We start from the raw sequence: 23,338 nt of genomic DNA on the forward strand, positions 1-23,338 counted from the left end.
CACCAAGGTCAAACTTTATTTACTTACTTAATTAAATCCAATTTTTTTTGGGTACCTTCCATAGACGTAAAGTAGGGTCTTTTTTCTCATCCAACCCTTTTAAATTAAAACCATTAAGGGGTTACTAAGACGATTTTTCGATTCAGTGATTTATTTGCGAAATATTCAACTTTATAAAGTACAAATTTTCATTAAAATCGAGTTTTAGGGGTTTTTAACTAAAGCTTTAGGGATAAATATTTTTGAGAGTTGGTAACTCTGCGCTCGGCCCGCGCGCTGTTTGTGACGACGGGCGACGGGCGCGTATTTCCAATATGCGCAGTCGTGTGAGGCACGATATCTGTGATTTTTTTTCGGGATGCTCTACATTTTAAAATAATATTCCACAAGTGTATATTCCTGTACTTATATATTTTTCTATAAAGTATAAGTATTTACAATAGTATCAACATTTATTACCATGAATTGATACATTGTTTAACAAGGAAATAGCTGTTACAACATAATTTGACTAGTTATTTATCTCTAAAGGTACTATAATATCTCTAAAGCTCTATAAGTACAATATTTATAGATATGGCAAATATTGCAGACGTTTATAGTTTTTTTTGTTACATATATCATTTCACAAACATTTACACCCGTTTATCATAGGTACACATATAATTTCCTATCTCATAAAACATTTCACACCACAAAGTTATTTTATTATTGAACTGATTAAAATAGCATAGCATTAAGTTGGATTGCTTTTCGAAACATTTTAATGAATAATTCGTACACACATTGCAAACTCGACTAAGTACTTTTGAAAAATGACAAAAAAAAATATTATCAAAATACAAATCTGAATACGTGAACAACGCGCAACTCGTCAAATTGTTATCCACAACTTTATGAAGAGTTAATATACAAGGCTGATAATAGTATCCGCAGATACTAGTTATTGAGTAGTTATTAAATGGAGACTCAGAATAAGATAATATATTGGATTAGTGGGCAATCGTAGAACCACGTTACATCGGATCATTTCGTATGACAGTAATGTTCCACAATTAATATTATTATGTCATAATGACCCACAACCTAAATTGGATGATTGTAAGTACAACGTAGACGATTTAGAATTACTTTTTTTTATCGCCGTGGAACAATTTTTAAACTAGTTTGTGTACGAGTACAGTATTGCAGGTCGAAAAATTAACTGAAGCTGTAGCTTTGTAACATTAGTACAATTTGTACCACTTTCGAATGAAGTGATTTAAAAAATCGGTCCCTAAGGCATTGCACCTCACTCTTACGTATTACACATTGCAATATAAGAAGTAACGTAGGACCGAATCTCGCTTGACAATCGTGGCTATAATATGACAACTGCAAATTCTTATTCAATAATAGATTTCAAGAAATTAAAACGTATACTGCATATGTACATATAATGCGGTTTCTTTAATCACAGCATCTAATATGATTTTCAAAATAATAACTTGAGTAAATCAGTGACAAAATTAATAAAATAATAATTCACATGTAGAAAATATAAAGCTTATTACGTTGCAATTAAAATAATATCGTACCTATACAAACCATGCGATCCTAAAGGCACTAATCTTTATAAATATGTTACTATGATACGTTTCTCATGTCGTTGTAATCTTTCAATACATTTACATTTTGTTCTAAAATAAACAAATGAAGTTTTTGCTACAATATTTTTTTAAGCTATTGAAAATTTTACGTATACCATTATATCATTAAAAATTTAATTTTGTAGTATGTATATTCCATTAATTCAATGAAACTCCACATGACCGCTTTTAAAAAATACGTTAAATTTCAAACAGTCAACAAAAATATAATTGCAAACTCGTAAACTAACTTTAATTGTCAAAAACTAAAATAAATGTTTTCAAACTGTTGCATTGCAAACATCATTTATAAATTTTGCTACACACAAATTATTTTTATTATTTATAATTATACTTACCGCAAGAATATTTCGATGCAAGAGGCTGCCAGTAAATTATAGATTTACCATGTCAACCGGCAGAGAGACCGAAAATTACACGGTCATTAGGTAAAACGCTTTATTACAAAAATCTACGACAACGGCAGTTGGATAGCTTTTACATTTACCCTTATATCCATAATTTAAATAAATACTTTTTCCTCAGCGACATTTTTTAATTAAATTGTTAATTATGTGCTCCCTGGGCAAGCATTTTGTGAACGTGAGCAATAAATGCAATCTCATTAATAAAAACGATATGACAGCTTCTGGCATCGAGTTTATTGCGCAGTTGTATCATCGGCATATTAGGCTTTCTTCCCTGGCCGCGCATACGCCGTGCGGCGGTGCGAGGAACAGCTTGCCGTTAGCGCACGCGCAGAGCTGGTAGATGTTTTGGTGGTGAGGGTCGTGCGTGTGCGGCGTCGCCGGCGGCAAGGGCAGGGCTGATTTCAGCTTGGGCATGTATATATTTGGGGCGTCTAAACGTATCTGTAGAAGAAGAATGGGTTGATGTGTGTCTAGTAGCAATTTAGAGATTTAATTGATTTAATACTACTTTGTGACATAAATCAGGGGTGGCCAACCAGTCCATTGCGATCGACCGGTCTATCGCGATTATTAGTCCAGTCGATCGTGGCAAGGCAAAAATATAAATACTGAACTATACTGTTTCATTTAAGATTTCATGAAGTATGTATTTGGTAGATCGCACAGGGTTTCGTCAGTAAACAGTAAATCTTGGGTCTTATCAAGTTGGCCACCCCTGACATAAACTATTAGGAAATGTAAGATGGAAAGAAAGACGTTTGAATTTATACGGAATAGAAATAACACTTTTCATTAAAAACCGTTTGCAAATGTCAGTCCGATAGCTTTACATACGACATCTAAACAGCCCGATCAACTATTAGGAAAGTAGTGGTCGAACACTTAAGAATTTGAAAACGTGTTGATATCTGGATATTTTGAGCTACTCGTATTTATTACATGCGTGTGTAAGGTGTTCAAACTAATTAGAAAGTACTTACTGAACCAGCCACAGATTTGAGCCGAAAGGTGGTGAGGCAGCTGGCGCTAATTTCGCCCGCACGCGACTCCAGCATGATGCCTTGCGGCGCATGCATCTCCAGCGAGCGCGTCGGCGACTCTAAACTGCAGTCACAATATGGTCAACCCTTATTATGTAAATCCTGGTTAGGAAATTTCCAAAACACACACATGCGACCTAACTCAACCAGCAGCTGACTATGCTTGGAGTTGGTTGAATCAGGACTGCTTGCAGCTAAACTGCACATCGCAAACATGTTCTTTGCACCGAAGTCTTGCCATAAAATATTTAAGGGGCACATTAAAATAAAATGAATATGACCACAGATCAAAGACAAGACGCCTAGGCACTATAAGTGAAAGCGAATTTCAATCAGTTTTACGCATAAGCCAGAATAGGATTTCGTTCATTTCAGCGTATGCTGGAGGCGACAGCGTGGTGCTTGCCGGGCTGGTAATAGTGAGCAGGTCGGCACCTAGATATCATGAACTTCTTAACGTCAACCAACAACACACCGAGGGTCTATGAGGGTTCAAGCTCGGCACGTTTGCTTCTAAACTATTGTAACGTGAGTGCAAAGTCAGCTGACTTACGTAAGTCTTTTGGAAGGTGGCGCACGCACGAGCGGCGTCTGCGCAGAGGTGTGCAGCGTGGCGCCGGCCGGGCTGGTGATGGTGAGCGTATCGGCGCCTATCGTAACAGCGCCCTGTCCCGCGCCCAGCAACAGCGCGCCCCGCACGTCTCGCACCTCTAGTCGCGGCGCGGTTACTTCTAAGCGATCGGGACCTAGTAAGTAGTATATAATGCTAGAGTACTCTTGAAAAATTGTCGTTCTCGCTTGTTTTTGATAAAAAAATTATTTAATGAAATGTAAACTAGAGGAAAACGGGAAGTACCTCCATTTAATGTCTACGTTTTTTTTTTGTTGCGCTTTACCTAACTTACTTTTTACTTTAAACTTTTTTTTTCAATATGCTTGGAAATGTCCGCCTATTATCGCAAAGTCGCAAACATAGTCCGCGAAGTTCTCCCTTAGGACTGCCACAAATTAAAAAAAAACGCTTCCTTCCGTCTACCTTTTTTCTTTTTAAGTCCTAGTCTAAGATTTAATTTAGGAAAACACAGCGTCTTTAAAAATGTCTCGAACAGTGTCACTGTTTTTTAAATATTGAAACCGAAAAATAGTAACAAAATAAAATGGCTGAATTAACTATAAAGCGTTCAGTAGCACTTTAAACCGTAGTTTGGTGATTACAAAGCTTTATTTGCATTTAACTTTATATATTTTTTCTTGCAATAATACATTTTTTAAATTACATTATTATTTCTAATGATATAGCATTATGAGTCGTCATTAGCGTCATGTACTATCGTGTCCAAGCATTTAATTTAATATTTTAACAATTTTGCTTCATATCCTCGCATTATCAAACTAGGCATTCTCTACACATCCTCGGCAGTAATATACTAATATTGGTTTAATCGCCCGTCGTAGCGTGTTTCTACTCACGAAATTAGCGACAAAGCGAAACCATATTATATCTGCAAACTCTTTCAATGGAATAATTCCAACGCTTTCTTCCGATTTTTATCGGACATTGTCACTAAATTAAAAACATTGATATCGTACCTAAAAATAGTCGACTTTGTAACAAGCCTTCCGTATCCCTCGTAGATACGGTGAAGTTTCGCGACGATTCGACGGTGATAGGCTGCCCTCTCCGTGACTTGATGCTCGAAGCGAATAGGGAGTCCAGCACTAGAGCTTGCCCCAAAAGTTGCAAACCACCTGGCACTATCCGCAGCTGGCCCATGCCTTCCTGACAGATGAACAAGCAACCAATAAATAAACAGTGGCAACACTAGTATCTCAGCCTTAGATGAATGATTGGTTTCGCACGCTCGCTCGACTAGATACCGCCGGCGTACTTGTCAAATGCGGCAACAAATAGTACGCCGAATTCGGCGTACCCGAGCCCGAGGCGAGTCAGTCGCGTTGCAAACTGTGCGTAAGGTGCATGTACCGAATTTTTTGTTAAATTTTGGTCATAAACCGAAGTAAAATGCCAGTTTTCGCAATGAAACTGTGTAAAAATATACAAGAAATAAGAAGGACACTGGGATCACATACAATAAAGTACATAAATAACAATACAGTAAATATCGTATAATTTCGAAATTACAAAATAAAATAACATGAACCCTAAACGCCATTCTGTGTTGCCGCGTACACAAGAATCAAATTCCCCGTGGTTGAGATTTTAATAAATTGAATTTTATTGTTATCGTCATTAAATGATGATAAATTTTAATAACTTATTTTATTTAAGTATCTAACGTAATTATTATATATTATTATTTAATGTTTATGTTTGTGATATATACACTGAAGGTGTATAAATTGTTACCCGACACTATTTAATTAAGGGGTGAATGTGTCTTAAAATTAAAAATGTTTTTCGGGAAACGAAAAAAAATTTTTTTTTCGTATTTCTACCGATTTTCCTGAAATGTTAACTTTTTACCCGACTGCCCGAAGGAGGGTTATGTTTTTCAAGCGTATGTATGTAAGTATGTATGTATGCATGTATGTATGTATATTTTGTAAACATTTTTTTTTTATTTTAGTATTAATTAACCTGTACATTATATTAGGTTTAACTATAGGTGCAACGTGTTATCTTAACTACTCAAACTTCTTAGTTGGTGACTCAGTCCATGAATTTTTAGTGATAATTTGTAAATATTGAATGTCCTTAAATATCTATAGTTTTTAATTAAAAGTGAGGCCTGATCATTGATATACCTACATCATACCTACCATTTTTTAAAGAAGAAACCAACGCCTAACCTATACACAAACATATTAATACATTCACTCTTAATTACTTCTTAATTTCTAAGTATTTCCCAAGATACATTTTGTAACCAGTAACTTAATAGACCACAGAATAATTTATTTTCCCAATAATTCGGGTAACAGTGGAGCAGCTGGCAACACAATTCGTCACGCAGACTAGCATCCTTGCAAATTGTCTTACACCGTTCTTACGCACACTACAATATTGAGTTGCCGCATTCACGAACCTTTTGTTTTTAGGTAGCGCGGTATCTAGTCGCGCGAGCGCGCGAGACCAATCATTCATCTAAGATGTCAGCTATAATCACAAAAATACAATCATCACAAATAATTACATTTTGTTTTCAATTAGGAGATTTTTCGCTTAAATGCATAGAATACCTTTATCCTTTTTACTAACACCCTTAAACGAGTTATTCTTGTCTATTTATTAATGTATTTCGAGGATATCGGAAACGGCTCTAATACTCTCTCTTGCTCAAGTACTCTTTGCTATATGAGGAATATTATTATGATAGAGCATTAAAAATAAGAAAAAAAATCTACAGTTCTAGTAGGTGGGTAAGCCTCAGAAGCATTTCAACCGTCAAAATTTGCGTGTTACGAAAATTCATTACTATGCTTTTGCTCTAAAACTAATTATATTTCCGAACAAAATATTTTAAATATGAAAAAAAACAACACACTGTCTACCTTATTGTTTTATCTTTTGTCTGTTCCTTAAGAAATTGAAAAATACTCACTGAATTAAAATCCAAGACTTTTAAAACCCATAACGTCAAAGCGAGGTTCACAATCATCATAAGCATGAGCGCCATGACAAGAATATAGAGGCATTTCTTCCGCCAGCCGTAGATGCCGACTTTGAATTGGCTGTTGTAGCTATTCCTGATCGAGTCCACCTTTGTTTCCCGGCCGGCATTGTTGTTCAGGATTGGCTCCGGAGTGGTCTTGTCGGCGTACGGTATTCTGAAAGCAATGTATTTATAAAAATACAGGAAAACAGAAGTTTATGACAGATTATCTAGTTTTTAGTATTTTTTCTTTTCAAACTATTTGACGATTAATTCTTAAGTAAAAAAAAAATATGCAAACATTTTTTTATTATTTCAAAGTACTAGGTGTAACATGTTCGTGGCAACAACATTAAGTTAACATTAATGTTGTTAATAAATCTCATCTATTATGTGCAAACCGTCATAATCTATTTTCTATTTTTTTTTTATAAATAAAAATGAATCGTAAAATGTGTTGCTAAGCGCAAAACTCGGGAACAGCTGGACTGATTTCGCTAATTCATTTTTTGTTGCGTTTGTTATTATCAAGAGAAGGTTTTTATGAAACAAAAATTACAACGGGGGCGAAGCCGCGGGCAACAGCTAGTATTAAATAAATGTAACTATTTGTACAAAAAAAATCGAAGAATCCATTAATTATGACGAAGAAATTTCCAAAATAAAGCAATGCGAATCGACTGTTCGAACATTGATTGACATTAATTTAAAGTTTTACTCGAATTTCAGTTTTTTTAATCAGAATACATATCGTCATCATTTTAGAGATATCTATTATGTTATAAAACATTATCAATATTAACAAATTAGAACAATAATATAAAACCACGCACACATAAGATGCGTGATGTTTAGATTAAAATTAAATTATGAAGTAATAAATATTACACAATATTTTAAACAAAATGATAAAATACGAGATCCAAGATAGATAAGATATCCAAGACTTTTTAAACTGAAAGTTCAGCCAATTTCCCCCTATTTTCTTCATAAATCTGTTAAGCCTAATTTAAGGTAAAAGTTATATCCCCGTGCAAGTCTAGCAATTTGAAATTTGTTTAACAAAAACGTACGAAAATAAAGATAAACTCTTATTCTACGAGATGCCCTCAATTTGAAATTTTCTAAGGAGAGAATAATTTCACAACATAGCATCACGTAAATGGCCGGCACGGCATTGAATAGCCTTTGACAGAGTTGAATTTGTCGCAGTGAACGAGTGCTTACAACGCCCGAGCTGTTTCAAGCACAGTCATTTCACTTGCATAAATCACAACTTTATTCCCTCCCGCTCGTTGGACATAGTTGCTTACGTTACGCTCATGGGGCTGTCTTGAACGCTTTAAGAATGGAAGAATGATTATTAAACTAATTTGATAATTGGTTAAATCAAAGTTGTAACTTACATATTGAAGTAATAAGACATTAGTTGGGTAATTTACGTAGGACCATTTCAAGGAGCGACCGTAACCAATTACTTTATACTATTCGGCTATTACGGCCACGTGCAAGACAGCTACGTTTGTGTGAACACGACGATGGGTCATGTCCTTGCATAATACTTCAATAGTTTTTATGTATTTGTGTATTTAATCTGTAATTAGGTACATAAATATATTTTACATTGAATTTACGTACATTGGCAGTGCGCTCGGCCGGCCGTTGACCGCTCGTATTTTCGGCATTAAAACAGCCTACTTTTAGTTCGTTCGAAATAAAACTGCACTTTTTATATCCATGAATTTCATTATATTGTTTCGATAAAACTCGGTTTATAGTTTCAACGTCATTATACAGCCGTGATTAAACCGAGAGTCAACGTATATTGTTGGTTGGACGAACATGCTCTGAAGTTTACGATATTTATATAAATTAGTTGATAATCCGTTTATTTTATTGTTTTAATGGAGATTATGCACATAAGTAATAGTGCAGTGCTTACAGTGAATAATAGCGATGCGATTCCTATTTTGATTCTTAAATGACATTAATGCGAAAACCAAATTAACTAAATAATTTAACTCCATTGCGGGTTAACAATATAAAAATTAATTATATTATATCTACTGACATAGTTCGTAAGTATACCTAACCAATGTCACTAATAATTTATAGATTTTACTATCTGAAAATAGTTTCCTTTTTACAACTCATTTTTGAATCGAGGCGAAACTCAAAATAATCAAATCAAGTCGATATAGGTAATAAACGCACTACACTGTTCATCTACTATCTACCAAACGTAGCAAGCAAACCGGTAAAAAGTTGTAGTAAAGTTCATCTAACCTCCGCATGTAACGCCTGAACCAATTGACACAATTAACATGGAGTCTATAAAGAATCAAAGTTAGATTTTGCCATACTAGTTCACACATATTTATCTATGTACCTACTCGTATGTATAGCATTGCGCATTGCGTGCGGAATTAATCGGGTGTCGCGCGTTCAATCATTATACAAACTTTTAGCATAATTTCATTTTACTACGTTCAAAAATCATAATATTCATTTATCATAAAAACGGATTTCATATTATTACCGAGCATAAGCTTTAAATAATATAACATTCATTAGTCATAATAACAATTGCTACGAGTAAGTATAATGCTTATATTCAATAATTTCATTTTGAATATTCGGTTAATCATATGATTATTACAACATTTAGAATAATGATTAGACGGTATAACATCATGCATGCCAAATGCAAAAAAATCATTAGATTTGTGCGAGCGAGCGAAGCGAGCGAGCAAAGACGGTCCGGAGCAGAAGCGACTCAGATAGATTAGGTTCAGAAGGCTAAGGCGTGTACGAAGAGGAGCGTAGCTCCCGCCTTAGCCTTCGATTTTAGGTATTTTTTTTATAGCAGCCCGAATAAAATTGCTTCACAAACTGATCTTTGCTGTTGGATTTTTGCCAGATGTTTTATACTTTTCGATCATTATCCACGATGTTTGTATATATATATGTTTATTATGAACTTTGATTAATTAAGCTGCATGACTATTATACAGTACTTTAATATGCATAAGACAATTATGCTAATTGAATAATATGATTTGAGAATTTCGGCAATTTGTTTATATGCATATTGTTTTTATACGTTCTCAATATTTCGATAGATTGAAATTCTGATATTTGTGTTATTAGAAATGAAAATTCGCCAATCGTTATTTCGACAAACATTACACACCCGAAATAATCGGTTCTATTAATCCGTCATTCAAATGGTCAAATGAATACCTGATCAGAATTAGAATTCGTAAGTTATTCTTAATCACCTAATAGTATTAAATAGGTACTAGTACTAAGCCGAAAGTTCTTTCCAAACCTTATTTTTACTCAAAAGATAAACCCCTTCTTATTAGAAAACAACGATACTAAAATACTCGTATTTGTCATTGTCAAAGCTAAACTTCACCAGCGAAAAGCTCTATTGTTGTAAACATGTAGGTCTCAATATTCGCGCCAGTATACATGTTTCAACGAGACGTGTACAAAGGCGACCTATCTGGTATTCGTGAAACTGGCCAGCACCAGCGGGCGACGGACGAGGGTCATAAATTTACAAGGATTCTAGCACGACACGAGCATTGCTCTATGAAAAATACTAGGTTGCGTCTCCACCGCTGAGCGTAAGCCGCATCCCTGCATTTTATGTGGCCGGGTTGACCCCCCGTTTAGTGTAAATCCGCTACGCGCTAGGCGGGTGCATCAATTCATGCCCGTACCTGTGACATCCAGTAGCGATGCAATACAAAATTATCCACACGTGTCGTAAATCTTTTGTCTCACAGTCATAGCTTCATTTTCCGTGTTAGCAGTTAGCAGATCCGTGTTTGGCTAATTCTCTAATGGTACGTAACTACTTTTCAAGAACTTTCGTTGAGTTCAAATTATATCAATTGATGCTGCAAATCGCCTAAGAGTGTACAATGTGTTATTTTTGATTTCCGTAAACATTAAGGATTCCCTGTGAAATTCAACAGGTCAAATTAAGTTAATTTCTCCAAGACTCTAAGAGTGGCCTAACTCTTACAGTCTTACTGTTAAGAGCATAGTCAAGAAGTAAAATAATTAACTATGCGCAGTAAAACAATAACAATGTAAAAGTCCTTAATTTATGACGATTTATTGAAGTCTGCAACTAAAAAGTTTTTAATTCACACATATTTAGAAAAAGAAGAAGAATAAGTCAGACATAAAGTTTTTGGCTTTGTCTTTTAATGTCATGTCATTGTCACTTGTCAAGTTTGCAATTTTTACAATTATACCTTTAACAATGACTATTTAAAGTTATATTATTTTGTAAAAAAAATATTTAGTCAAACACTAGATTCTATCAATAAACTGAACCAGTCGAAGTTAATAGTAATCATGAACATGAATCACTTTGTAGTTAAAACAAAAACAGGTACTTAGTGGTAGTGTTCCGAAAACTTCCCTATCATTTGGTCACCGTCATCTGTATGTTCTCGATATAATTTCCAAAAACTATGAGTTTTCGGATAAAAAAATAAGGTTGTTTTTCACGACAGTAAATATAAAATCAGGTAAAATTCCACATCCTTTAAAAGATTAGCGGTTATTTAAAAAAGTAGAATTCTTCTTGATTTGGATAAAAGTATTATAAAAGTTGAAACAAGCAAATAGGTAAGCAAGCTTACTTACAATGTGAAAAAAAAGTTCAATTTTTATATTTTTCGTGGCTCAGCGTGATTTTCTTTGTAGTTTTTGCTTGGGAGTTCTCTTTAGAGTATTATTCCAGCTCAGCTGCTTGTTTGTTTAAATTCAAACATTACATGGAGTTGTCGCGCGACGAGGCTCACAGGATTTAGCTAATGCTGATACAATAAGAGGGGCGCTTCAATCCGATTCCCGACTACTTACGTATACTTACGTAGATAGTTATATAATTTGCCTATCCTTTGATATCTCGTTTAAAAATTAATTTTGAAATTAGGTGTTGTTGTGAATTTCGCGAATTTGTAAGTTTACAATAAAAATAGAAGATCACACATTTTATCATATTTAATTAAAATATTTGTAATAATAATGCATGATGTACGAATTGCATTGAGTATATTTGTTTAAATATAATGTAAGTAGAATGTTCAACAAGACACTAAAATAAGCCATAACGACACGAGATGGTTAGCCACCCGAGCAGAGCGAGGTTGGTTATAGTTCGAGTGTCATTATGGTTGTTTAGTCTCGCGTTAAACACTCTACTTTTCATTTTGAATGCGAGGAAAAAAAACGACGTTCTGTTCAAAATTACAAATTACGTTTATAAAACATACGCTCAATACGACATCTGTTCAAAATTCAAATAGCAAAAAAAATTGTTCCGCGGTTTTTCTTTTCTTTTAATTTTTTTTAAGTGTCGCTTTAAATACTTGCATATTTAGCCAACCAATTCAAAATTAAAAAATATTTTTAATCTAATATTGGACTATGCAAAATAAAATGAACTCATCCTTAATAATAGATTCATATTCGTTATCATCAATTGTGTTTCACGAAATTAAATCGTGTTTTTTAAATATTTTTCCACAGTTGTCATTTTCAAAAATGGCGATAATCCTCCATTCACAAACATCGCGTTTGGCTGTTTAGGAATTTCCAAAGTACATAAAAAAAACTTTAATCCCTAGAGATTAATGAGGAGCTTTAGTCCCGGTATGCAGAGACTAAATTAACATTTTAAGATCATGAGAAGTGATTTTTTTCGTAGTATTGATAGTATTTGATCTACCACCTACCTATGTATTGTCATCATCCCAGCCTATATGCGTCCCACTGCTGGGCACAGGCCTCCTCTCAGAACAAGAGGGCTTGGGCCATAGTTCCCACGCGGGCCCAGTGCGGGTTGGGAACTTCACACGCACCGATGGTGGTGGTGGCCTAGTGGTTTGACCTATCGCCTCTCAAGCAGAGGGTCGTGGGTTCGAACCCCGGCTCGCACCTCTGAGTTTTTCGAAATTCATGTGCGGAATTACATTTGAAATTTACCACGAGCTTTGCGGTGAAGGAAAACATCGTGAGGAAACCTGCACAAACCTGCGAAGCGATTCAATGGTGCGTGCGAAGTTCCCAATCCGCACTGGGCCCGCGTGGGAACTATGGCCCAAGCCCTCTTGATCTGAGAGGAGGCCTGTGCCCAGCAGTGGGACGTATATAGGCTGGGATGATGATGATTATTATTATTTATTGTCATTGTTACTACATAAACATATTATATACCAAAATTAGCTTAAAAACGAACACCATAAGGGAGTGAAAACTCGTTGGATTAGTTATTTTAAAGCGGAATGACATGACTACTACTTACTCGTAATGTCTTAAACTCAGTAAAAAACATGATTAAGCCAACCTACCGTTTAATGTGGAAATAAATGGATATTAAATTGAAACAAAATCTGGGGGAGACGTTCCCGCGTTTTATCTCTCAGTCCAGTCTTCCGACACGTTTGGGGGGTTTATGTAGCATTAGAAACCAATTACATCAATAATGCTAGGTCCCGACGTTCTTCCTCCTCTGGGATCGCTCAGCTAAGGTTGAGACTCGAACATGGTGTCACAATTTACGGTTTTAAATTACTTACGCAATACGTTACTCTAAGTAAACGTTAGGACGCATCACGAATGAAAGACCATAACATTAAATACATAATAGAGATAAAAGGTAGAAATGGGGTGGAATCTAATAAATTCTCAGTGCGGAAGCGTAAACGATGTACGTAGAGACGGGCACGTAGACGCCTCGTGGCTCGCGGCCTGCGAGCGCGTACCGCAAATGAGCCGTATTAATCATCCCCATCACCGTGGCCTGACTTCTGAGCTTCCTCTGTTCCCAGATTCTCATTAATAAGGCTATCTTTTCCCCATTTCAGAATAAACGTTGAAGAATTTGCATGGAAGTATTACAGCAATATCAATTAACTGGAAATGAGAAAAAATCTGCGCTAGATATGGTATGTCGTGCAATTATTTTTGTTTTTTTCTTCGGTAGGTACCTACATAGTAGTACCGAAACAGGGTGTGTGTTTAAAGGCTCTACGTTCATTTTCTAGGATTTTATCGATTTAAAAGTATGGCTAGTTGTAATCATTTGACAGTGTGTGTGCTAATTGAGCGTTTCACCACGCGCCGGCTGCCGGAATGCGCGCCTGCCGCACATTCGTTAGCAATATTCCGCTAACGAACCAAATTAATGGCTATTAAGTTGAATAACGTAGCACTTTGCGATTCGAATACCATACGCACTCACATGATACATGATTCTAGCCAGCTTAAAGTTTTATACATGCAGATTTTACCGATCACCACAACACCACATTAGCAAGTTCTGCCTATTACTGTCCTGTCTATCTGCTTTCACTAATACAAGTAAGTACAAGCAATACCTATTGGCTGTATTGTTTTAAGCAATGAAAACAAATTCGTCTTATCTTTAAACTGTCAACTGCGTAGATAATAACGCCACGAGCAGTAGTGTTTTGTTTGAAACCATTGAAATTGTGTTCAAATGAAGGGAGCTCTTTTAATTTTAATTTAACAATGGTAGGTAGGTAATCGTGAAATATTTCGAATTTATCGACGCGAAAGTGAAGCGAACGCAGACGGTGGAAACAAGAAAATCCAGAGTATTCCAAGTGTCAACCTGAAATAAGCTGCATAAGCTCATGCGATGGGAGAGCCATAAATTAAGTTTTCAATTTGCCAATGACGTATCGCAAAGATGGCGGGGCAAGAGTGCCCTTGCGGCGTAAATTGGAGTCTATTCTACTGCGAGTCTGCCCGCAATTCGTAATATTTGGTTAGTTAATGTTTTGGTCCCAAGTTCGACGTGGTTGCATGTAGTAAATGCAACGCAGCGCTCCATTATGTGGCCCATAAATCAAGTGCATTGAAATCGCCTTCCTCCTTCGTGTCGGTGAGCCATCGCCGGGGCGGCGGATATTTGAACCAATGCACTGCCAAACCGGCTACACTGCGCTCGGCTTGTAGTTACACTACTAGCTCTTGTACCGTACAAAAATTACTTACTATGAATCTAAAATTTCGCTGCCATGACCCGTAGGTACGTCAATGTCTGAAAGAGGTCGGTTAGTACTTAGTAGGAAGTTCCAATAAGAAATACGTTCAACTAAAAAAAAACTCTATAAAAATAACATTGTTTTAGCACAATCAATTGGTAGGTAGTAAAAATATTTGTGGATTTTTAACAACTGAAATTAAATTACAAATTAACAAAGTAGCAAAGCATTTTAATACATAATTTGCAGTCTTTCAACGCAATTACGAAACAATATAACACTATTATGAAGATATAATTTGCGGACAATTTATTAATCTATAAATTATTCATCACCGGAATCTAATTTGTGATGTACGGTGAAATAAACATCATGCAGCTGATATTTACATATTCATTATTGTGCTGTTTATGTATTTATTCAGATTTTGTATATATGTATATAACATGTAAACCCTTAATTGTACAAAAATAAAGATACAAACACAATTGACAAACGCTGAGATACGTGTATAAGAGATCACCTATCCCCTCTTATTTAGGCTTTTTATTACAATCTTTTATTTAACGTGAATGTATTGCACCTATTGTATGTGCGGGTCAAATCTAACCTTAACCCACTTCCAGTGGTCGGATTGACTTGAATTTTGGCATAATTATGTAAATCTGGGTGACAATACAATAATCTGGTAGTGACATCCTGGTAGTCCGGCAAGGATCGTCTTCGCAGGATGGAACTCTTCAACGGTTAATAGCATCGACTTGAAATTTGGTATGCAAATGTAGTTTGGGTGACAATGCAAGCAAAGTCGACAAGAAGTACAGTCAGCAAAAAAGCTTGTATTAAAAATTGTACTAAAAATGAAATGTTTACCAAAAACTTATTTCCGCTCATCTTGATACGATATCTTTGCAGAGTGTATGAAATAAAATTATAATGTATTCCTTAAATTCAGAGTTCGTATCCATGATAATGATCCAAACATCGCAAGTAGAAAAAATCAATAGGTTGAATCAGCACCAATGGTAATAGTGGTAACTAGTACTTGTTACCATCACTTGTTATCCATCCAGTTACAAACGTCCTGAATCTGAATCTGCCCCCTACCCTGATTTCTTTTTCTTTTTTGTCCATGAATGTATATATATTTTTTGTCGATTAGACACTGCCATATTTTTTCACAGATGGTTTCATTGTTAGCCGGCTCTTAACTGTATAACTGTTTTGGCACACAAACATTGTTTTTTGATTTGTAATATGTAATAAGTTGGTTCTGTCATTGTTTGTCTCTTTTTTAGGAGTAAATCCTTCATACGGAATAATTAAAGAGGCACAGACTGATTGCCTTGTACAGCAAACACCATGGGTTTCTGACAGAATGTCAGCACTGCATGTTACTGCAGTATATGCTGAGTCAGCGCCTATTCTTGACATCGTCGCAGGGCTCTCAATTTATCAATTTAAAGAAAAACAAGTGAACTTTATTTTGATGCTAGTTTTAAGTTAAAAGGTATTATTGTATATTTTCTATTGTACTTTGAGCTTTGTATGCTGTTTTGAATAAAGATTCTATCTATCAATCTAGTAAAATTTCATTTATGTAATTCAGATAACTTTTTGTTTATCTACTAAATATTCTATATTTTGTTGTTTGTAAATGTAAATAAAGTGTAAATATGTCCATTATACTTCGTTTTTAATCTTTGTAGGGTGGATGATTATGATTATGCACGTACCAAGTATCATTATATGTGGTGTTGACATGATTCCGTTAACTTCAATGAGCTGTGTGGCGTAGTGTGGTGTGAGTGTGGATGTGTGCTCGATTACAGTCGGCTCGCAGTGTCATGTTCGGGTTTAATACCTTGCCTGAGAGACATGATCGCCCAGCTCAGCAAAACGTCAAAGGGAAATTGAAAATTAATTTATGCCTCCAAAATTTCATATGATGCCACAGCAGGTTATTTTGTCGCGTGAAACAGACCTACATGGAGATACTCATGAAATGCAGGTTATGCAACGATATCAAAATTACGAAATGTAATATAAGCTTTAAGTGTATAGTAATGTAATGGCATAGCAATTTCAAGTGCTGTGTCTACTTACGGTTTGATGTGACAAGTTATAATAAATACGTAGTTTAGTTGGCAAATGATCTTAAGTGTAGAAATAAATATTTAAAGACTTACAACAATAGAAAGTTGGCACCAAAACATGTGTAAATATATGTAGAGTGTGGTTGTAACGCACTCGTGGGAGGGCTCCCAGAAAGAGTCGTAAATAGTCTCGACGCCGCTCACTTATAAATTAGGATCATAAAGCAGTTGCCGAACTTTGTTGGCGGCACGACGGCCATAAAACAACGCTTACGTCTCCGAGGGGACCCGCGACGCTTGTCTTGCTTGCGATCTTTCAATTACGAAAAATCCAACCAAATGCATATTGCGAGCAATTAATCTGTGTTACATCAAGTTCCGAGAGTTGTTCAAGTCTGCCCATTTGCTGCGGTCGTTTCGAGCCGCCTGCATCTGTTCTCGTATAGATAAGGGGCGCCGGGTCGACTTTTGCGTGTTTAGCCTAAAAATTACGCCCAATTCTGCAGACTAAGCTAGTAGTTTGTTGGCTTGTTGCAATTTTGTGATGGTAAAATATTTTTTTACATTAATAATCAGTATTGTCAGTTAATGAATTATTAATTCGGGATGCCCGGCACGCGTGAAAGCAGGAGTGTGAATATGAATCAAAATTTCAACAATCCCTGCCAATTTTCGTTTTAATTGCATTTTATTGCGTCCATTGTAGTTCATTACATTAGTAGTCGTACAGAATTAAAACGTGATATCAATTAAGCGTTGGTTAGGGTACTCATACTGGTCCACTTTAACTTTTAGGGAGAACTGGGATATCGTTGTATGGGTAAAGCATAATCATATCACTCAAATTAACGGCAATCAAAAAATGACTAAAGTTACAGCTATGTAAATATTACGTTGCATCTTTGCACTAGCTAGATTGTCAAATGTTTAAATAATTGGGCAAATCCTTTATTACCGATGGACGTACAAACTTTCCATATCCTTTCACTCTTTACTTTTCCCAGAATTTCTTCGGAAACTGCCATAGTTTTTATGGCAGATGTGCCGAGTTAACTTGTCATTCAGAGATCGCGAAATGGCTTGGAAGTAACGCGAAGGCGAGTTCCCGCAAACACTTTGCTCACAGCACTCGAAGTTGAAGCGAAGTTATCCCAGCTTGTCCCACTCGTAAACTTCACAACGACAACTTACTTTGCTTCACATGAAATTTTAAGGACAATATTTGTATCGTGTAATATTTCTCTCTCTCTATTAAGGACAATATTTGTATCGTTCGTAATTTTGTAGTATAACATGATAAATCCTTAATTATTATAATAAATTATTTTGAAAATAAAACTTACTTAATAGTACAAATTCCAGGACCAAACTATCTTGAGGCTTGTGCTGGCCATCCCCGGGACTTAAACTATCTGCATACCTATACATTTTCAATATAAGTGTGATGTGGTAACAGACAGAGTTATTTTCACATTTATTATATTAGTAAGGATTTCTTTATTAAGAAAGTATACTCGTAATAAGTCTTAAAATCAAATAAGGTAATTTTACATTTTTCGTCTTTTTATTTAAAAATTACATCTCTGCAAAGCTGGGGCGGGAATATATAAAAAAGTATGATCGAAACGATGAAAAAAACTACTACAAAAATAAACTATATTTACTTAAATAAACGTAGGTATAAACAGGCACGTGTGCAAACAACTCGGCTTAGTCACATACAGGAGCAAACACATTCGAATACTATTGACCCTCGAAAGAGTGGTTGTTAAAGGAAATATAAATTATATTTCGCAGCACGCATCGCGCGACCCGTGCAGGCTGCGCCTTAGAGTACTAAGCTGGAGAGGTAATCGACGGGCTCATCGTTCTGTCAAAAGCATATGGACCAGTGGCCATACCCGTTTTATAATGTAAGGCCGATTGTGTGTGAAATTCATTAAGATTGGTTTTTTGGAATCTTTTTGTATTTTTTATTTCAATTCCAAATTTTTTGTTACTTTTACGGTCATCCCGTAAAACCTATATCGAAAATACAAACTGAAATATAGATGCACAGAAAAACCAGAAAAATAAGACCAGCGCTGGGAATCGAACCCAGGTCCTCGGCATTCCGTGCCGTGTGCTATATCGCTACACCTCCGCTGGACACCGCACACGCTGGACGCTGGTTTGTCCGTCTTCGTCCGTCCATCGTCGTTTGTTGGCGTCTATATTTCAGTTTGTATTTTCGATGTGAAATTCATCTCAAAGTTCGGCAATTCAACGAAATTTGCGTGTTGGCAATTATCGATGTTCGGCATACGTAGTCTACCTCGGCCCCGTAGAAAATGTCAGACGTCTAGGTATAATTACTTATTTCGCATCCTCCTCCATCCATTCCTCCTTTTGGTTTATTGCTCTATAGCCTGAGCCGTATTCAGGCTGCGAGGCGGCGCGGGCGCGTCTGACGCGTGTAAATAATTCAGCCGGCGGGCCGGCTCGGTCGGAATAACAACCTGATCTGTGATTGCTCGCGATAAATCTGCTCCTTTCAGCGTTATGTCACTTTTATTACAGATTTTTGTGTAAACTGGAAGAGCGTTTAGTAGATAACATGACAAAGCTGTCTTGATGTCTCAAGATCATTTTGGTTTTAGCAGATTTATTATCCTTTTTTTGTTAGTATATTATTTTATCTATACTTAAATTTAAATTTGAATAATTCTCTACATATATTCTCGCAACAATTGACGCATCTTATAGTTAATCATCGGAAATATTGAAATACATACTCAAGAAAATATAGTAACACGCTTGCCCATTTACCTATCTACCCACTCAAAGAAAACTTATCTCAAAATGTTGTTAGGGTCCTTTCCTCTCCACAACTTTTCTTATTTGTTTGTATGTTTGAGTCAAAAATATCAATTAAAAACAATCAAAGTTATAGTGAAAATCTAAATACCTTTATTGAATTTACAGCATAACAAAAATGTATGAAAGTAGAACAATACTCTGTAATTATAATTAAGCCTAATAGAAATAATTGCTATACTTTTATTAACTAGACACCAAGCTGACAAACATGCCTGTCACCTGGTTGTTGATAAAAGTACAGTTCTACATTTTTATAGTTCGGTGATTAAACCATGCGGTATTAATGGAAAAAGGCGGCAACGGGCGGCCCTACGTCCGCGCAAACAAGCCAAAGCCGGGTTAACACGGATACGTGACATGCAGGACGATGCAACCAGGCTCGAATTAAATACACGGAATCGCCAAACAACTAAAGTTTGTTGTAACCAACGTTTATAATTCGAATATATCAACATTTTAGATCATCATCCCTTCAGAATAGAAGGCTATGAGTTGGAAACAAGTGCGAATTTGTGCGAACAAACTCGGAACTTCACACTCACCAGCTAAGTATTTGTAGATTTTCTCATAATATTCCTTTACCGAGAAACTCATGGGCATACTTATTCTGCAACATTTAGAGCAAAACATTATTTTAACAAAATTAAATGTAAAAACCCATCGTGACAAATATCATATTTTGCCGCTTGGTGAATTATTCTTCGCCTATTCCTTCAATGCGAATTGTGCGAGAATTGTCAGTAAGTAAAATTAATAATTTAAAAACAAACCATTTAATAATTTAAAGTATTATTATAATAATGTTCATTGATGGAAATATGCTCTCGATCCACGAATACGATAATAATAATAGTTTATTATTTAACATGCTAAAAAAAATGTTATAACAAAAAATTTAACCGACTATAAAACGACGATTAGTTGACGATTTAAATACAAATTCTTATAACTGACATTTAGGTAAATTATAATGTAATGATGTATTGAATTAATAAATAAACTAAACTAAAAACTATGAAAATATTTTTCTACCAGTCTGAAGTCGGTCGGTGCCTCAGCACGAGCCAGCAGGAGTGAACCTATAGTCATCTACCTCACCTATGCACTTTATATTGGGCTTCAATCACTCCGCTGGCTCGTGCTGAGGCACCAACCGACTTCAGACTGGTAGAAAATTATTTTCATGGTTTTTTAGGGTTCCGGAGCCAAAATGGCAAAAACGGAACGGTTGTCGATTTTTAGCGATAAGACCGCCTATTGTCTACCTGAATTTTTCTATTTTTGTAATGTCTCTGTACTGCTTTTGGTGATCAATAAAGAATATTTTTTTATTGTATTATTGTATTGTATTGTAATGTATTGTATCCAATCATCAGATCCTGATTTGGTGCGTATGGGACCTAATTGAAGATATTCCTAGACGAACGCAAAAAAAAAATCAAATCGGTTCATAAATGACGGAGTTATGAAGTAGCAAGCATAAAAAAAATACAACCGAATTGATAACCTCCTCCTTTTTTAGAAGTCGGTTGAAAAAGAGTGATGAATGTAGAGGAAGCGAGAGTTGTATGCCAGAATCGTAGCAATTGGAAGGATGTAGTCACTGCCTACCCCGTTGGGAAAGAGGCGTGATTTTATGTAATGTATGCTATTCAACCAAATAATAAGTTAATAAATAATAACCTAATATCAAAATCTGCTAATCGTCATCTCGGCCTATATATTTACGTCTCACTGTTGGACACAGGCCTCCTCTCAGAATAAAAGGGCTCGAGCCGTAGTTCCCACGCGGGAACAGTCGTATTGGAAACTCCACACACACCATTGAATTGCTTCGCAGGATTCCGCAGGTTTCTTCACGATGTTTATCTTCACCGTAAAGCTCGTGGTAAACTTCAAATGTAATTTCACACATGAATTACGGAAAACTCAGAGGTGCGAACCCGATTTGAACACATGATCCTCAGCTTGAGAGGCTACATATGTAACCACTAGGCCACCACGGCTAAATTTAGCACATGACATGTTAATGACGCACGATGTGACGTAATAAAAAAGCACTTTTTGCGGATCGTCGGCCGTTAATTATGCTTAATTGCCCGCCTGCACTGTGTGCAGAATGCATACAATCGTATTGCTACAATTTGCGGAAGCAGCCGACCTACAAAGGAGATATAGCGTTGGTATTTAAATATACTATGTATTTATTTTAATTAAACAGTTTTGGCACACTGGATTCGGCTTATTACGAAAAATTAACGAATTGAGTATTTATATATGAATCCACGTTTATATAATTTATTGAATCAGGCGTTACAACTAGTAGCATGGTGTACGGTTGTGTCACTCTGAAGATGAGCTCTGGTTGAGTTCGAAACGCGTCAGTGTAGTGTGGTGGTGGTGATGGATGGGTTTGTGTTATTTGTATGTGTTCTTGTTCTTACAGTGTGGAGGTGGAGGAACTGCATGAACACGCATATTTTGCATAAGCTTAGCTATCGTAAGGTCGCGGGTGAGCAAGGAAATTCTTTTAGTTCACGTTTATATCATTTAAGGCTGGGGTTCTATAAACGCATCATCTATGTATAGACTGCATGTTTCTTACATCAAAACGGCGCACAAAATTTGTTCATAGCGCGGATTTGAGAACCTTTCACTATATTTTATTGACGTCCGTGACAGGGGTTGTGTCAAAGTAATATTGATGATTGATGCTCCGCGCGTTTTGTTCCAAACAGCCAGTCTAGTGCCTTAAGGTACATAGATGTCAATGTATAAACGTCATCGGCCGATTACAGTATTACGCTGAACGCTGCGACATAGTCATAATGCTTACTGCATAGAGATGTACTCTTGCGTTCTCTTCCACATGTCGACGTAGCGTTCAAATGTCAATCGGCACATTGACGCTGAAGTCAGACGTCGCGACATCATCTCGGCCTATACATATGTCCCACTGCAGGGCACCGACTAATGAGAGGACTAGGGCCGAAGTTTCCACGCGGGTCCATTGCAAATTGGTAACTCACACAAACTATTAAATTTCTCCACGGGTTTCCACACACTGATTTCCTCGCGATGCTTTCTTTCACCGCAAAGTTCATGGTAAATTTCAAATGTATATTTCGCACATTCACTCCCAACAACACATACGAACGAGCCCGAGTTCGAACCCACAACCTTTTGCTTGAATAAGTCCCCTAAGCTACCATGACTGTTAAGCGTCCGCTAACGTAAAATGGGAGAACAGGCGCTTAGCGTATCGTGATCAGGCGTATCGTATCAAACGCACGTATCTTATGTATGAATGCTCACTTTGATATTTAAGTTAACTCATATGGTATTTAATACACCGTGCAACATGGATTGCGAGGTATCAGATCATATCAGACACGCCGTTGTGTTACATTATCGTATATATTTTTGCGTTCAAACTAATGAACAGTCAGTCAGATATTTCGGAGCGGCCAAGGTAGTCAAAATATCGGAGCATGCACTCTATTCTCAACGCATTAGAGTTCATGCTCCGATATTTTTGATCGCCTTGGCTGCTCCGAAATATCTGATGGCGACTGAACGATACACGAACGATAGACGTAGAAGACGTAAGTTGAACATTTATGAACAT

The 23,338-nt window shown here is 36.2% G+C and overlaps 1 protein-coding gene across 13 annotated transcripts in view; it reads right to left on the reverse strand.

Moving 5' to 3' along the window:
* Positions 1-392: 392 nt before the first annotated feature.
* Positions 393-23,338, reverse strand: part of LOC141442901 (delta-sarcoglycan-like) — a 33,905-nt gene continuing 10,959 nt past the window's right edge. For 12 of the 13 annotated variants that reach the window (XM_074108072.1, XM_074108062.1, XM_074108130.1 and 9 more), the window contains 5 exons: positions 6,663-6,888; positions 4,690-4,879; positions 3,653-3,845; positions 3,040-3,163; positions 393-2,500 (listed from right to left, as the gene is read on the reverse strand). In XM_074108072.1, the coding sequence (XP_073964173.1) occupies positions 2,306-2,500; positions 3,040-3,163; positions 3,653-3,845; positions 4,690-4,879; positions 6,663-6,888 (928 nt within the window). In that variant the 3' untranslated portion in view covers positions 393-2,305. Of the gene's footprint in view, positions 2,501-3,039; positions 3,164-3,652; positions 3,846-4,689; positions 4,880-6,662; positions 6,889-8,351; positions 8,435-23,338 lie in introns of those variants that run through there. The other variant, XM_074108156.1, reaches the window with a different exon arrangement.

The sequence above is a fragment of the Choristoneura fumiferana genome, chromosome 2, assembly GCF_025370935.1.
Source record: "Choristoneura fumiferana chromosome 2, NRCan_CFum_1, whole genome shotgun sequence".
NCBI lineage: Eukaryota > Metazoa > Arthropoda > Insecta > Lepidoptera > Tortricidae > Choristoneura > Choristoneura fumiferana.